This window comes from Rhipicephalus sanguineus, chromosome 7, assembly GCF_013339695.2.
Source record: "Rhipicephalus sanguineus isolate Rsan-2018 chromosome 7, BIME_Rsan_1.4, whole genome shotgun sequence".
Lineage (NCBI taxonomy): Eukaryota > Metazoa > Arthropoda > Arachnida > Ixodida > Ixodidae > Rhipicephalus > Rhipicephalus sanguineus.
Genome location: NC_051182.1, coordinates 70,352,253 through 70,369,616, shown reverse-complemented (window position 1 = coordinate 70,369,616; position 17,364 = coordinate 70,352,253). Strand labels below are relative to the sequence as shown.

General features: G+C 46.2%; 2 protein-coding genes across 2 annotated transcripts in view; one reads left to right on the top strand and one right to left on the bottom strand.

Moving 5' to 3' along the window:
- The window catches only part of LOC119399524 (adenylosuccinate lyase), a 35,894-nt gene that overhangs the window by 15,001 nt on the left and 3,529 nt on the right, over window positions 1-17,364 (top strand). Inside the window, exons 5-9 of the mRNA XM_037666333.2 lie at window positions 717-935; window positions 3,401-3,491; window positions 6,244-6,461; window positions 9,436-9,616; window positions 14,426-14,602. Coding sequence (XP_037522261.1) covers window positions 717-935; window positions 3,401-3,491; window positions 6,244-6,461; window positions 9,436-9,616; window positions 14,426-14,602 — 886 coding nt within the window. The remainder of the gene's footprint in view (window positions 1-716; window positions 936-3,400; window positions 3,492-6,243; window positions 6,462-9,435; window positions 9,617-14,425; window positions 14,603-17,364) is intronic.
- Window positions 10,563-11,654, bottom strand: LOC125759308 (uncharacterized). Its single transcript, XM_049417744.1, has one exon. It carries the CDS (start codon window positions 11,652-11,654, stop codon window positions 10,773-10,775), a length of 882 nt encoding a protein of 293 aa, XP_049273701.1. The 3' UTR covers window positions 10,563-10,772.

The window sequence follows — 17,364 nt, the reverse complement described above, 5'->3', positions numbered from 1 at the left end:
CTTGATAAGACAACTATGATACACCACCCCGCCAGCGCTTCATCAACCTAGCGAAAAGAAACACTTTCATGTTGATATCTCATAAGAATATGCTTAGGAATCCTCTCTTTTTTTTCTGCAATTTCGCTTCGAAGTATTAAAAAAATATTCTAGAAATATTCGAGAAATATTCGAAAAATATTCGATTTGATTCGCACTCACACTTCAATATCCGAATTCGCTTCGTACCCAAAATTTTGCTATTCGCACAGCTCTAGTTTTTAATAAAAATCTGTTTCGGTAAAAAGAAAACTGTATAAGCGTTGTCTCATTGATTAAATATTCATTTCAAAGTCGGTGCTATCCATATCTTTGTGTCTTCCTTTGTCCACCTGTAGCCTTGTGACGTAAGCACCGTTAAGTATAACCCTCTAGCTAGCTCTACCTTATACATTGTTAGGTTGTGTGTTTGCTAAATTAAATGTATGGTATACATTGGATATTACTAATACCGGTGTCACACGGTGCACTGCTGATCACAATTGAGCCCGATCTTGATCAAATTCGTCAGCAGTGATTGGCTTCCTTTTGGCAGACTGCGTAAAGGAGCCGATCGCTACAAGAAATTCGATCTGGATCAGTTCCGATAGCGATCAAAACTGATTGTGACACCGGTATAAGATGCCGTGCTACTTGAGTTGCATTTCAAGTTTCTCTTGTCTGTGACATACACGCAGGCCTGCGCAGCTGACGACAGTGGGCAAGCGGGCGTGTCTGTGGGTGCAGGACCTGCTGATGGACCTGCGCAACCTGAAGCGGGCGCAGTCGGACCTTCGGTTCCGCGGCGTCAAGGGCACCACGGGCACCCAGGCGAGCTTCCTGCAGCTCTTTGAGGGCGACCACGCCAAGGTGCAGGAACTCGACCGGCTCGTCACCAAGATGGCCGGATTTGAGAAGTACGTTGGCGCATTCCCTTGGCCTTCCTCTCCACGTAGGAAAGAAAAAGAAAAATTCAGGAAAGAGCATAGATCAATTATCACTTGAAGTCAGTGCGCTCAACCTCAATATAATGAACATGGATATAACGAATTACCGGTTATAACGAAGTAAATGAAGAATAGCCTTGGTGATAGATACAGTGGTTCGTATATACACTTATAACAAATTTTCAGATATAACTAAGTTATTTTTGCATCAAATGCGACTGTGTTATAATGAGGTTTAAGGGGAGATGCGATTCGGAAAAAAAGTTGCGTTAATCTGTAGCCCAGGCCAATGAAATTTTTGCTGTATATATAGGCTTTTATGCTGATTTCAAATATGTAATTATAAAGTAAGTCGTACAGTTTTCGTTTTGTGCCATGACAATGTGTAAAGTGTAGTTCGTTTTGAACAAACTTTTTATGCCACTAAACTTTTATGGTTCTGAGCCATTAATGGCTCATATTGCTCCACATTAACTGTAGCATGCAAATAACTATCGGGAAAGCGCGTATAAAATATTTTGATGGTCAAGAAAAATTGTAATGGGAGAATTCTTAGAATCCTCAGCTGATACTAATTGCTTACTTTAGGTTCGTAATAATTATACAGGCGATATCAAGTTTTAAAGGAGATACTTGCACCCTTCACATGTTAAGGAATACGTGGGCAAAATTTCATCTCGATCGCGTTATCAGAAGTACCAAAAACATGACGTCCAAGCTCAAGAAGTTGCCCAAAAATGGATCTTGCAAAAAACACATTATAAAGGTATAAGTGAAAGTTCATCTGTGTGCAAAAATATGTTATTTAAGATGATTTATTCCATCATGAGAGCTTGGCAATCGTGGTTATTTTGAGCATGTGGCTTTAGTGAACTCCTCATGCGAAATGCAATGGCAAGCAGCCAGGTGACAATTTCCAGGGGACTCTAGACAATGAGTGCTTTTTAGTTCTTTGGTAGCCACCTTGTGCTCTTTAAAAGCGATTTTAACCTACTTCGAGTTTCATTGCAATCTTCAGTTTTTTTTGTCGTGAAAGTAGAGAATCTAAACTTGTGCAAGCAAATAAAAACAAAAAATATGTAATTTTGGAAAAAAACTCGTTTTTCGACTCGCATCTCCCCTTAAGTGTAAATTGTCACGGAGTTGTGACGGTGGAGGCGGCAGTCAGGCTGTTCAAGATTGAACTCATTATGTGCGAAATGTGCCCAGGAAATTAAAAGTTACATGCTGTGCACTGATAGCGGTGATCACAATCGTTGGCCGTCGGTTTTGATCATCAGCGAAACGCATAGTCTTTGATACAACGGTCAAACCTTCCAGCATGATCACCGCTGCTCGCGTAAGCTCCCAAATAAACTTGACTACTCGCGTCCTGTGCATAATCTTAACAGGACAATCGGAAACAATCGCGAAGCTTCCCCAACATTGTGACGCGGCCTGCGCCGAGCGATGCTAACAGTTTTTGTGGGTGAAACACAAATACACATTAAAGGAATAAGGGCGTATGATGATGTGCACGGAGTGGAAGCAGATGAAGGACACCGAGGAACGACAGAGACGAGCTCTCTGTCGTTTCTTGGTGCTTTTTCATTCTTTACCATCCTCTGCATGATTTTGCGCACTATGCATCATCACATAACATAGTTGAAACGCTTTATAAGAGGCATCGGTGTGACAGGGAATTGGGTATAATAAACACCAGTATACCTACATCGAAATAGAGTTTCATCAGAAATTGAGAATGTGGTACCCTGCTTATAAGAGAACCCTCACATAAGGGACAAGAACTGCTTTCGGGTGCGCGTATCTTGTAGAGGGGTTCAACCGTACTACCAACTACCCTGGCCCCACACATTTTTGCGAGTTCAACAAAGAAGTGAAAAGTTTAAAGCACAAAGGTTCAGAGAAGCAGCTGACATGGGATGGCAAGTGGTGCCTGCTAGTTGCCGTACGCAGCTTGGATTCTGCGTTTCTTATCGCGTTCTTGTCGGCTGTTACACTCATGCGGCTACTCGGAAGTTGTTACGTGCATACAACTGTTCTGTCAATAAGAGTGGTACAAGGGCTGAAAAAAGGAAAAAAAAAGGAGAGAGACAGAAATAAAGAGCAACAATGCGGCTAACAATGTGGCTTTTTTTAAAGTCTTATGTGCTTCAGTTGCGTGTAGTTGCCTGTTCCTGCTGCCAGCTTTCGTAACCAATTGGAATGTTGCGCATAACATCTTGTGACGTTCAAGCAAGCTGTCGTGTCAGGCCAATTGTTTGCCGTGCAGCCACATAAACGTTTGGTAAAAGAAGGAAGGCACCAGAAGGGAATGGCTCCGTTTTTGTTGATAGCTTACCTTTTTTTTCATTTACCAATTGTGCCACAAACGTTGACGGTGAGGTTTGAGCAGCCTAGCTGGAATGTTGTTGACATTTGTCGATGCTTTCCAGGGCGTACATAATCTGCGGCCAGACATACACTCGCAAGGTCGACATCGACTGCCTCGCAGCACTCGCCAGCCTCGGTGCCTCGGTTCACAAGGTAAGCGTGCACAAAAATTTAGAGGTTTAACTCATATCAGGAATCAAGAAAATTTATTTCCAACATAAAGTTGGGGGTCACCCCAGGTGAAAAGCGGCGAAATGCAGCTTGAAGGTGCCTGGGGGCCCATACACAAGGCATCACATACACATACATTACGCATACAGCGTACACATACATTTCTAGGCAACATAGGGTACTTAATGAACAAAGGATATTTAAAGTAGTAAAAAAAACAACTAAGGACATAGAATACTGGTAAACGTAAGACATACATATATATACACCGTATACACGTGCATACATAAACGGAAAGGTAAGTATACTAAAAATGATGTCTGATCATGATACGTACATTTAAAACATGCTTGCTGTAAACAGATTTATATCGAAACATTTTTTCCGTATTGTGAAGGAAAAAACAGCTCTACAAGTGGACGAGGACTAAGGAAGAAAACACGACACAGGCGCTGAACTCGCAACTGAACTTTATTGGAAAGCACACGCACACATATGTACAGCAGCTGACTCGGTCACATGACCCTCCATATCGTCTGCGCAGCAGACAATATGGAGGGTCATGTGACCGAGTCAGCTGCTGTTTTTTCCTTCACAATGTTGAATCACCAACTAGCCCAAGTTTCTCTTCTAGTGCAGTACATTTTTTCCACACAATTGTTGAAAAAAATATTACATTGTACGATGAAATAAGTGTGTGGTGGTAAGAACAGATACCACTGTTCAGTACACTGTTCAGTTGGTATTTATAACTCACGCTTGCACATGTACCTCACTTCCTTTTGAGAGGTGTATGCGCGGAGTAGTATGACACACAGAAGCTGTCCTATTACTTGATCTCATACTCTGCTTTGTCTCAGTACATTATTACTTTTCTAAATTAATTTGAATACTCTCAAGCACTTTATGTACGTTATTGTGGAGGCGCTCAACTGCCTCGCGTCATTTGATATTGCTTTCCCCACATGGCTCTCACATCATCTCGAATTGGGCTCCTCCTGTTGGCGCATGTCACAGTATCGATGTAGTTTCACAGGGGTGCAAGAGATGGCGTGAGGTTGGCGTAGCTGTGCAGCAGTGCAAAAGAGTGTGCGAGTATTTTTATATCTATATATGTCATATATTTCGACGGTTTACATATGATCTGTTGATAAAGATAGATTGAACTGCATTTTAAAGGAGGCAGAAACTGAACATAGTAAGTTAAAGGAAATCTTATTGAGATAGTGGCCAAAACACACAAAAAGGACCTTGAAATCTGTGAAGTCACCCTGACATTCAAGTACTGGTGTTTCAGCATGAAATTCACTAATAAGAACTCAGAGTGTCCCTTTATGTAATCGTCTAAGATGGCTCGAAGGTGAAGGCCATCTTCTTTTTCTTCTCAGTCTATGTATTGATTCTTTCCCGCCCCCCTGTGGAAGCTTTCTGCACCTAGCATGGTTTTGCACTGCCATGATCAGAGGCATTGCAAGCTTTCTGCACGCACCTGGTTTTCCATTGCCTCTGTGATTGGCCTGACTTTGTGGAGATAGGTTTAGCACAAAGCTTACCCTACGAGGCGACCGTGAAGGGACGCGACGTTCTCCACTGCCGCAGCGAACAAAGACGCTACGGCCGGGTTCGTCGACTCCGGCACGGCGCAGAAAAGGCACTCGAGGCAGGATGTCAACAAACAACACGGGTTTATTAACCCAAGATGCAGCACAGTACGACAGTCACGGGCTTGCAGGCCGTAAAGGGGCACTCCGCAAGACCGATCGAGTACGCTTGCCAGCGGCGCTACGACTATCACACAAAGGGCAGCAGTCGAGCACGCGAACGAGAAGCCGCCTGCTAGAGCAGCGCGTCAACCTCTCATGCCAGCCTGAGAGCATCTCCCGCGGGCAAGCCCGCGCCAGACAGAAGCGAGCTCAACGGGGAAGGGGGTTGTCACTGGCGGCCAATGGGGAACGGCGTTGCGCAGTGACGTAAGCTAGCTTGGTGGTGTGAGCATGTCCAGGCATGCCCGGACGCGTGCCCGTGCGCCGGGAATCCGACGCATGGCTGGCACCAGACAAAGAGGCCTGGCGCTGCCGCCGTGGTCGCCATACTGCTGATTAACGGCGGTCCCCGGTGCTCGAGCCGCGCGGGGCCAACACACGCGCTAGCTGGGGAACGAGGCGCCAAAGGGGAGGGCACGCTTGATTCCCACAACTTCGACGAAGCGACAATGGCACGTGATGACTTCATCATGTGAAGTCATGATGGCGTCACAAACTTTTGCGATCTGTGATGTCATGATGACGTCATATGGTGACGTCACCACGTGATGATCATTTTTTGCATTACTCTGTTGACGCCGCCGATAAATTTTCGCGTTTTATGTGGCATCTAAGGCATTCACTTTAATAAAGATAAGTGCAGCTTGCACTAAGTCGCGCAAGACTGAGTCCCAGCAGAGCTGATGGGCACGTTTCAGCTTCTCTTGTTAACCATCGGTAGAGAATGCTTGGGCGGTCATTCAGCGCGTGCCGGTTCATGATGACAATAATTTTCTATCTATGACACAAGGCGAATCTCCACCATGAACAGCTCTGCTGTAAAACTTTGAACCTTCCGCGTCTTCTAATGATGAACCCATGAATGTGGAATGAGTGACAGTAGACTTGTCTTGAATAATTTATCAGTCTTAACTGACAGAATGTTTCACTTTGGCGATCATCTCTTTCTCACCGTGTCATCTTGCACGTAGATCTGCACCGACCTTCGGCTGCTGGCGCACATGAAGGAAGTGGAGGAGCCCTTCGAGAAGACCCAGATCGGCTCGTCCGCGATGCCGTACAAGCGCAACCCCATGCGGAGCGAGCGGTGTTGCGCCCTGTCACGCCACCTGATGGCACTGGTGTCCGACCCGCTTGCCACGCAGGCCACCCAGTGGATGGAGCGCACCCTCGATGACAGCGCCAACCGGTGCGTACGTGTGTTCCACAGTAGTGCATGTACTATCGCGCTCAGTATGAGCTACATCATGCGAGCGCATGGCCGAGCTCTCTGCAAGGTTGTACAGTGGCGCCGAACATGGCTTATTTTCGAGTTATTGGGAGAGAGCTTGGCTGCTCATGCGCGCATGCATCGTCCCCACTTGCTTGCTCTCACCCTTGAAGTTATCATTTTCGAGGCTGATATCGCCGCAGCGCAAAACGAGGGCGAGGGTGAAAGTAAGTGGAGGTGAACTGTTATTACAGTAATGGTAAAATAGTGACATATCAGAGCTTTACTCCTTCAGGTAGAGACCCAGAAAACGGCTTTGTGCATGCTTTTGACCTTCAAGTTCAGCTAAGGTCATGTAAGAGCACGTGCTTTGTCTACTTTATCCACGTCGTCTTTGCACTGTTCGCGTGAGCAGCACCTGCGCATTTCCGTTGAGAGTGGTGACCACATCGAGCAGTGTATGTGCCAAGCAAAACCGTGCTATCACTCGAAAAACTTGGTTTAACTGTGTTCAAACACGGCACTTTTTTTGATTGGCAGTAACTGTAACAAGATACTTTTCTGCTCCAAGTACTTCGACCTGCCATACCACTGCTACTTTTTCTTGCTTATAATGTGTCAGTGAATGGTTGCACTCGTGATGATCAGTTTAAGGGGGGACACTGCACCTGAAAGGTTTTATAAATTCTTTACCGATTAAAATGAAACTCTCTGTTTATGTATGTTTGTGTGCCGATTTCAAATATGCAATTTTTTTCCTAGTACAGTATGTAGTTATTAAATTCCAGGTGCCATTTTGGGAGCCATAGTTTGCCTAAACTGAGAGCGTTGCAAATTATTTAGCATATCAGAATGACCTGGAACGAGTACCGAGTGCAAGAAAACAAGAATGGATGTTCTAAGCCCATTTGAACAAAAGTTGTGCTATGTTGAATATTCGTGGCTGAAATACCAGCTTCGCATTGACTCATTTGGCATGTTCAATTGTGTGGAATGTTCAACGTCCCATAACTTTTGTTCAGATGGATTTAGAACATCCATTCTTGTTTTCTTGCGTTTTTCACTCACTCCAGGTCATTCTGATGTTTAATTACTTTGTAACTCTCAGTTTAGACAAACCCTTGCCCTCAAAAAGCATATAAAATGTTTGATATTTCAAATACTACTAACTATAATATAAAAATAGTTGCATATTTGAAATCTGCACGAAAATACACATAAACTTGGCACGTTTCATCTCAATTGATAAAGAATGTAAAGTGTTTTGCAGGACCCATGTCCCCCATAAGTCAACGTGGATTGTTAAAATAGCATTTCAGAAACCGCAGTGCTTGCTTCATGCTAATGAAATGCTTAATTTGAAGGGAAGTCAGGTTTCAATTGTCCGCATACCACTAACAGAATTCAAATGGCCTGCCTCCAAGAATGGCCTTCAGGTGCAACATTCACTATGCCTGCACTGCCCGACATCTGGCACTGTGCTGCAGCAGAGCAAGGGGCTTTAGCGGAGCACAGCCTGGTGAAAACCAAACATGCATCATTCTCAAGGGTGATGTCAAGACTGAAATGCAAAAATTTAATTTTATTCCATCTTGTAATGCCCTGAAATGTTCTTTTCTGTCATGGGCAGTTTGAGTGCTTGTGATTAATTGCACTGAGGCTCTACTATGTCATGAGCGCTTGTGTTCCGTAATGTTCCACTGTTGGCACAAATCATGTCCTACATTTACCTTTTCAATTACTGAAGTGCTACTGTGTATAATACTGACATTTTAGACATTCTCAAGCATTGACCTTTCACTCTGACATTAAAGGGACACTAAAGGCAAATAACCATTTATGTCAGAGTGAAAGGTGAATGTTTGAGAACGCCTAAAACGTCATTAGTATTATCAGCAGCAGTGCTCTGCTAATCAAGAAACTAAGGTAAATATGTGCCAACAGTGGGACATTTTTGGAATGAGCCTGATGACGTCAAGAGTCCCGAGTACAATCAGTCGCTAGTCCTCAAACTACTTGTAACAAAAAATAACATTCCATACATTACAAGACGTAATAAAATGCTGCTTGTGAGTTTCTGTTTCATTCATGGAAAAAATAACTTGGCGTTACCAAGGAGAATGGCGCGGGTGGTTTAAAAGTTCTGTTTTCGCCGGGCTCCTCTACGCTCGCGTCGATCACCTCTCAGAGGTAATTTCATTATTGCGTACTATTGCGTGTGTTTTGCACGCTCATGAAAGTAGCTCTAACAGAAAGTTCAACAAAATGCCGCGTCCCTGTTACGTTGCCGGATGCCTGAATGGTGTGTGCCACTTGAGCAACAGCAGCTGCAGCAAATAAACCGACATGACTTTCAAATGGGTGCCACAAATAAACCCACGCCAAAGTGTCTGAGTGCCGTGCCTCTGCGACAGTGTGCTAAACAACCAAGAAATCTGCGTGTTTGCTCGCTGCACTTTCATGAGGAGGATTACGAGATCAACCACAACTTGGGCAAGGCTTGTAACGTGCCTTTCAGAACAGAAACCGCAGCGTCGGCTGCCAGGCAGTAAAGGCGGGCAATGTTAGGCAAGGTGAGGAGGCCTTCTCAACGCTACGTCAGGAGGCCTTTCCAGGCGGGAGAATTGAAGTGCGCTAACGCTGTGCTGACCACTAAAGTGTGATTTTCTTTCAAAATAAGCATTTCCTTGGCACGAAACAAGCACTACCAGGTTTCTGGAACGTTATTTCAACAATCAATGTCGACTAAACTATTTGCCCTTTATGTCCCTTTGAAAGGTTATTTTTCTAGGCTCCAATTAAAGGAAGGTGCGAGTACGGGCTAGATGGTATTCCATTTCAAATTGCGGTTTCATCGGTCCCTGTCTCGTTAATTTGAAATTCAAATAAAGAAAGCCTATTTCAGTTGAAGCACATGCATTTCGAGTGAGCGCTCTTCCCTGCATTATTGTAGGCGCATCAGCCTGGGTGAGGCCTTCCTCACGGCGGACGTGGTGCTGAACACCCTGCAGAACATCTGCGAGGGCCTGGTTGTCTACCCCGAGGTAATCAAGGCCCACATCCGGCAAGAGCTGCCCTTCATGGCCACCGAGAACGTCATCATGGCCATGGTCAAGGCCGGCGGCAACCGACAGGTACGATCTGGTTGTGTGCGAGAGCTTCACATGATGTTTTACGCCGGCACCAACGAAGACCTCAGACTGTTTCGTGTTTTTCATGCGGTCACTTTGTAGTCCACTCGTTGTGATGATTTAGTAGCTATGGTAATTCCCTGCTAAGCACGAGAGTGCGGCTTCGATTCCCGACCATGACGGCTGCATTTGTATGGGGATGAAATGGAAAAAAAAAAAAATTACCCCAGTTCCACCCAGTGTGATATCTGCAGAAACAGCGGTGCTCCTGTGTTTCCCTTGTGATTTTCTGTCGTGCTTTGTGATTTTGTGTGGGTGCCGGTGATTCCGTTATTTGTAGAGTAGAGACGCATAGGAAAGGATGTGTCGCGACCCCTGCCACACCTGCCCCTGCCACAGTGGCTTTAGGCCCTATTCACGCTTGAGCCACCCTTCCTTGTTTCACTGTGCAGATACTGCTTTGTCTGCGACCTAGAGTCACTGTATACCGTAAAATTCCGAGCAAGCGCCCCCCCTGGAGTTAGCGATAATAACCAAGTTAAAGGTGGGGGGCGCTTGCTCGGACTTTCTGCAAAATTCAAAATGGCGGCGGAAGTTTTTTTTTCTTTTAATGAAATTGACAAACACAGGTCATAGCGATGCACAGAATGATCAAACAATTTATTCCAAATCACTCTGAAATCCGTCAAAGGAGTCCTCAGAGTCTGTATCGAAAAATAGGCTGCAGCATTCGGCCTGCAGCCCATCGCGATGTTCCGGGGGAACGGCGCCAACGTCGGACAGCCGGCCATGCAGACAGCCTTCCTCTGAGCCATCCAGCGCGTTAGAGATACCGCAGCCCTTGAAGCTCTGGGCAACGGTTTCCTCTGACACAGCTTCCCATGCCGCAGCCACGAAATCCAGGACGTCTTGACGCGACGGCTTCCGCAGATTTCCTTTCGGTGTTTTTTCAGCCCTACGCATGAACTCCTCCCAGCTCCTGCGAAGGTTGGCTTTGAACGGCCGGTTCCAATACACGTCCGCCGGCTGCAGTATGCTCGTGCAGCCAGCCGGAACGTATGCAACGTCCGTCTCCCGTTCGTCCAAAGCATCCCTTGCTGCCTGCGTCTTATGAATAGGCGCTTGGTCCAGCACCAGCAACCGCCTCACGTCGTCGGTGTTAGGGCCCCAAACCCTCGACAGCCACTCCTGAAACTTGTCGGAGGACATCCACCCGTTCTTGGACGCAGTCACGCGGACATTTGCTACAAGAAAAAAAAAAGCGGTTAGCGCAATCTCGCTGCCCCACGATTAAAGAGAGAAACCCACCTGGCACTCGAAGTTTCATAAAAGCCTTGGTCGGAATCTTGCCGCTCGGCTCCTTCAAAATGACGAAGGCCGGGAGTTTGTGGCCCGATGCGCAGGCAGTCAGTGAAACTGTGAAACCTCGCCGGGCACAACCAGTATTGGTGATCCGTACCGAACTTTCCCCGATGTTGTTGTTCGTTCGGGAAGCCGGACAGTCCATGCGAACCATTGTCTGATCCATGTTGGCCATATTAAATGGTGTGTAGCCGTGACGCAATCGCAACTCGTTCACGGATGACCGAAAAGCACGTGCTGCTTCTGCGTAGTCATCTGGCGTCTTCTGGCTTTCGTTTGTTGCCTGTCGCATGGAGATGCTAAATCGCTGCTTCCACCTGGCAATATAATGGGTCGAAGCGTGGAAGTTTCCTAGCTGCAGGCTCCTGGCTATACGCAAAGCCTCTTCTGCGAGCAGCCTGTTACTCACAGCGCGTCCAGCACTTCGCTCGCGCTCAAAAAATTCGAACAGGGCGTCGTCCAGCTCCTCACTAAACACAGGAGCACCGTTGCTCAGCTTGCGTCGTAACTTTGACTTGCCGAAGTTTTGTTGCAGCAAGCGTTCGTACTTTCCATCCCACTCGCGGATCCGCTTCCGATCGATGTTGAAGTGCCGCGAAGTCTCGTGCACATTTCGTCCAGCTTGGCGATGCCACTGCACCACCTCGATTTTCTTCGCAACCGTGTAGGAACGCATCATCGGCAGCTGACCACAATGAACAAATGGCGACTGACGAGTACGACGTGACCACGTTCACACACACCAAGCCTAATGCCTACGGCTACGGCTAGAGCGATGGCTAGAGATGCCAGTGTTGTGTGGTGGCGCCAGCGTTGTGTGGGCGGAACGGGGGGGGGGGGGGCGCTTGTTCGGAAAAGGGCGGCAATTTGAAGTTGCCCAAACTAAGGCGGGGGGCGCTTGCTCGGAATTTTACGGTATGCTACCTTTAGGTAGCAGAGTTGCGCATAGGTCTGGCTGGCAACTGCAGCTATGCGGCGAAGCTTCACTCTCTTTTTTGCAGGCGACATGCCTACTGTGTCGCCGACTGACATGTTTGGCGTGTCGAAGACCGGTGATTAACTTGACTGTCGATGACAAGGGTCAGTCCAGTTCACTGCGGCGTCGGCGTCAAAAAATACAAAAATTGGCCCGAGCGTCAGCTTCTCCGCAACGCATGGTTGCTCGCGGCGTTTGGAAGACAGATGCGCTACTCTGCTACCTAAAGGTAGCATATACAGTGACTCTATGCGACCAAGGCAGTTACGCCATCTATGGGTGTATCTGGGAACCGGAGCATGATAGGCAGACACTCGTCTGTCGTCATGCCCAGCCCTAGAACCGCTCCACTGTTAAAAACATAAGTACTTGGACTTGGGTGCGCGGTGAAAGATCTTGGGTGGCAAATTAATCTGGAGTCTTACACTATGGCATGCCTCATAATCACATTGGGGCTTCTGCATGTAAAACACCAGAATGAATTCCTTTTTAAAGGGTTCTGGTGATGGTGAAAAACAAAACAGCGCCAAAACAGAGCTAAGAATCTGACACTTTATTGGGACACGCTCGCTTCCAAAAAACGAGCAATTATTTCATTAGTACGACAGCAGCGGTCACTGCGGTAGTCTGCCATTGAACTTGACCTGGCGGATCAGTTCCATGTGCTTTGTATATGTTGTGTTAATTGCATTGTACTACAGCTCATTGGTACCAGTTCCGTGCCGTTGTGAAAGAAGAAACCCATAATCTTGTGGTTTGCAGTCGGTCTGTTATCAGCTGAAGCTGCCTTGTCCAAGCGCCACTTAGCTGAGCACTATACTGTGCCTGTTTAAGAGAACACTCTTCCTTTAATATATATAAATATCTCGCTATAAAACTACAGATTAATTGCCGGTGGTAACATAAGCACAGTATCCAGTACTGTTAATGACATGTGCTCAATCTGATTAGCCATCATTCTTTTGCTATAGAACTGACTGTCATTCACATTTGTCAAGTGTGGCATACACTGCGCGTCCTGCATGAAGTGATAGCTTGATAAGGGTGATAATCTATCTTTAAGAGATGCGTAGCAGTATGCAACTGGTATGTTATGTGAGGGTAACAGTAATGTTACTAACAACATGCTTAAGCATTCAAATGCTTGTGGGGTCTCTCACCCAATTCATGGAAGACACGCACGCAGTACGCATTGTAGTGCAAAGAACACATGGACATTTATTAGCACCTTTTACAGAACAGTGAGCCTGCCAGCCGAATCAAACAAATACTAACTACAGGGGCACTACAAATAAAACACTAAAATGCAAATATAACACAAACACAAAAAGAACATAAACACACAGCATTCACTAGAACTAACAGACAAGAAAGCCAAGGAAAGTATAGGGGATGCTATTTGTAGTAATTATGATGTAAATGTGAAGAAAGTAAAGTAGACGAAAAGATGACTTGCTGTCAGCAGGGACCGAACCTGCGACCTTCGAATAACGCGACCAATGTTGTACCACTGAGCTATGGTGGCGGTCATCCTCCCGTCCGCTTTATGGGGTGTATATGTGCATTTAAACCAAGGAGTGTCAGTCAGTGCCGCTAGTAGCCATGACGCCGAGTGTGGAACACTCTCTCTGTGTCTGATGGCGTCACGAAGCACGTGATCTTTTTTACGAGCTGGCAGCTGACCAATATTCTCTCGCATACAACCTGAGGGCATCAAGTCTGCCAGAACGAGACCCTCGCTATGAATGAATGAAAGAAGAGGAATATTAAGGGCTCGTTTTTCTTTGCTAGACGCAACATCCATTAGAACTAACAGACAAAAAAGTTAAGGAAAGTATAGGGGATGTTATTTGTAGTAACTATGACGTAAATGTGAAGCAAGTAAAGTGGACGAAAAGATGACTTGCCGTCGGCAGGGACCGAACCTGCGACCTTCGAATAATGCATTTAGCCCTTAAAATGCCCCCTTCTTTCATTCATAACACACAATGTATCGTGAATGTGGCAACACCGATGTTCGACCCACCACAGGAGGGAATCGATAGGCACGGGTCGTGGAATCTTTGCCGCCAGGTGGCACCACCGCGGGAACACAGCACCATCGCTCGCACTACACTAACATGCCGCTACACTTAAACCTCATTATAACAAAGTCACATATGCCACGAAAATACCTTCGTTATCCGAAAATTCGTTATAAATGTTTACTCGCAACACTGTATTTCTGACAAGACTATTCCTCATTTACTTCTTTATAACTGATAATTCGTTATATCCATGTTCGTTTTATCGAGGTTTGAGTGTATTAGTGCCCTGCGGTGAGGTTGGCCCACAAGATGCACGGGTGCCACGAGGCAACAATAACATTACAGAGGGGTGCGAGCACCCCCACATGCTGCAGATTTCACGCCGATGTTCGCATGGTGTCATTTGCTGGGTGCAGAAGTGAGCTGACAAACCTTGTTTCCTCGTAGGACTGTCATGAGCGCATTCGTGTCCTGTCGCACGAGGCGGCCGCCCAGGTCAAGGAGAAGGGCCTGGCCAACGACCTCGTGGCACGCATTCGGGACGACCCGTACTTTGCCCCGATCCACCAGCAGCTCGATTCACTGCTGCACCCTTCGTCGTTCATCGGCAGGGCACCCGAACAGGTGAGTCGCGTCACGCGCACCTTCCTCGGGCGTCTCCTGCAGTGCCGCATGAGTTGGAGTTGACGACTAGAGAAAATGAAGGTGACGAGACGAGTTGCGAGCAGGTTTTAGATTTACAGTATTTCCTCGCTTATATTGCTCACAAAAAATACAGAAAATATTAAGCTTGAAGGGGTCATGAACCACTCCTCGGGCTTGGTGAGAAAGCACATCCTGCGGAAAGCAGACACTGCTATGAACAGCTCAGCCAAACCTTGCAGTCGTGCACGGAGAGGAGAGTTTAGAAGAGGAGTGCTAGGTTACCATTTTCTCAAGCGTGCTCTCTCCATACAGAGGCCCGTCCTCACACTCTACAGTGGGCGGGGCACCTGCTGTTTGACGTTGAACAACAGATAGCATGCTGTTGGCCAATATGCAACATAAATCAAAAGTGGCATTTGTCTGCTTCCTGCCACAGGGTGCCAGCACCTGTCGGCATCGCGCTCCATATATAGTGTGCTAACATTACACAGTAGCCACACTCGCGCACCTGAATCGCAGTGGGAGAGAGTGATCGCATTTCATCACGTGTGCTCAAGGTCATGACACACACTGACATAACTTTTTTCTCTTGTGCCATCCCTCCCTGTGTATCTTCCAGCATGCTCGTCATGACGAGAGAAGAGAGAAAATGCTTAAAGCATGCGACAAATCCCTGTAACGCCGCTAGTTCTTGACGGATTTGAGAAATTTTCACGGCGACCAATTCGTGAGACAATAAACTCCGGCACTGAACTCATTCAGTGATTACTTGGCAAAGTGGGTCATGACCCCTCTAAGTTGTGGTGCAAGTTATATGCCAAATGCAGTAAAAGCTCATTCATTTGGATTTCATGGGACCGAAAAAAATGTCCGAATTAACTGAATTCCGAATTATCGAAAGTATAAAAAAAACAATAAACAAATGTCTATTATGTCAATACACTTTCATTTTCTTGATGAATACGTAAATCCTGTGCTTACTTTGCATGAGAGCAGTGTACAAGCTGCAATTTTTCCCACTTGCGTCTTTGTTTACAATGTCACTGCGGCTCAAGACCTCCCTGTCCTAACTAACCCGAAACGTACTAACCCGACATTAACCCAGAACGTCGTTACCGGTGTTACCGTATAGTTTGTGCTGATGACGATGGTGATGTAGAGTGCGCCGCCTTGTTTCGGTTGTCCACAAACGCCATTTTCGCTCCTTTGCGTTGCCGGGCACTCCGCGCTCAACGCGCTCCAAAAATCATCCGATGTGTAACCGGGTTGCGGCCAAGTATGACTGAATTAACGAGAGTTTGATGCCATTAAACAACACATAGGCTTGGCGGGACCAGAGAACAAGTCCAAATTATCTGCTTTTCCTAATTAGCAGGTGTTGAATTAACGAGCTTTTACTGTACACTGTGCAAGGTGGCCTTATGGCAATGCTTTGCGGCAGTGCAAGAAAGGTAGCAGTGACAGCGAGAGCCGAAACTGAGAGTGGGCGAGGTGGGGGAGTGAAGCTGGTTACTGAAAACGAGTGATAATAATGTTTTTGAAATCTTCGAGCACGGATGGTGGGGTCATTTTTATAAAGGTGTAAAACTAATTTGCATGGCAGAAATGGGTGGGTTATATGCTGGGACCTTTTAAAAAATTTTTCTGTGGGTTGTACTAGTTGTGGGTACAGGTCACATGCAGGGGCGGCTTATATGTAAGATAATACGGTATTGGTAGCCTGTCACTAACGTTACATTTGACTAGCCAGAATTGTGGGTGCGTGAATATCAAATTTTATGAATACTAATCAAATACAGAATAATCAAAACAAATGGGTCCTTCTACCAGTAAACATTAATTTTAGCATATTGCTGTGTTGAGGTGAGTGCAATTTGTGGTACTTGTAAGATTGCATGCATGATTCGATCGCTTGAGATTATTCTGAAAATAATAATTGCTGGCGTTCAACCTCCCAAAACAAAGATATGGTTATGACGGACACCGTAGTAGAGGGCCCCGGAAATTTGAAACATCTGGTGTTCCTTAACGAGCACCTAAATCTAAGTACACGGGCCTCTAGCATTTTGCCTCCATCGAAATGGGGCCACCGCTGCCGGAATTCGATTAGCGCAACACCAATGATAATACTGGAACATTCGTTCTGGCATACGCAAAAGCCAACATGTTTCAATAACGATCAGATTGTCGACGACTGACTACTGTGCTCGCCGCTATCAGTGTACAGCAAGCATTGCTGGTACTTAGAGCTTTTGTTTCTGTGAGCTGAAGTTCGCCCTATAGACGGTTTCGTATTTACCAGTCTGACTGTCGCCTTCTTCACCGTCACAACCACATGACAGGAACAACTGGTATGCGCAGTTTCTCGGGATAACCACATCATGTCATAAGAATATTGCCACTGAAGTTAATGTTGGCTCTAACGTAAGTGTATGACCCAACATTACGTCGATGCGACATGAACTGAAGGGGGTGGCAACGGAAGTGCAGGAGCACTGTACTGTGACCTGAAGTTGATATGGTTTTTATGTTTCACCACTGCACACCAACACTCTTTGCTATCAGTCATGATGTCTGCTCGCCAACTGCAACTTCAGACTGTGATAATTTGCACGTGATCGATTATTTGGACTGCTTCGTTACACTGCCACTGGGCCCCTTAGGTTTAATGCTTATGAGTTGAGTTACGCTTATTTTGCTTCTCTTAATGCAAAGCGTTCACGACTACAAAACACGTTGGG

Coding starts and splice junctions, on each gene's coding strand:
- LOC125759308 (XM_049417744.1), bottom strand. CDS start 11,654: ATGATGCGTTCCTACACGGTTGCGAAGAAAATCGAGGTGGTGCAGTGG.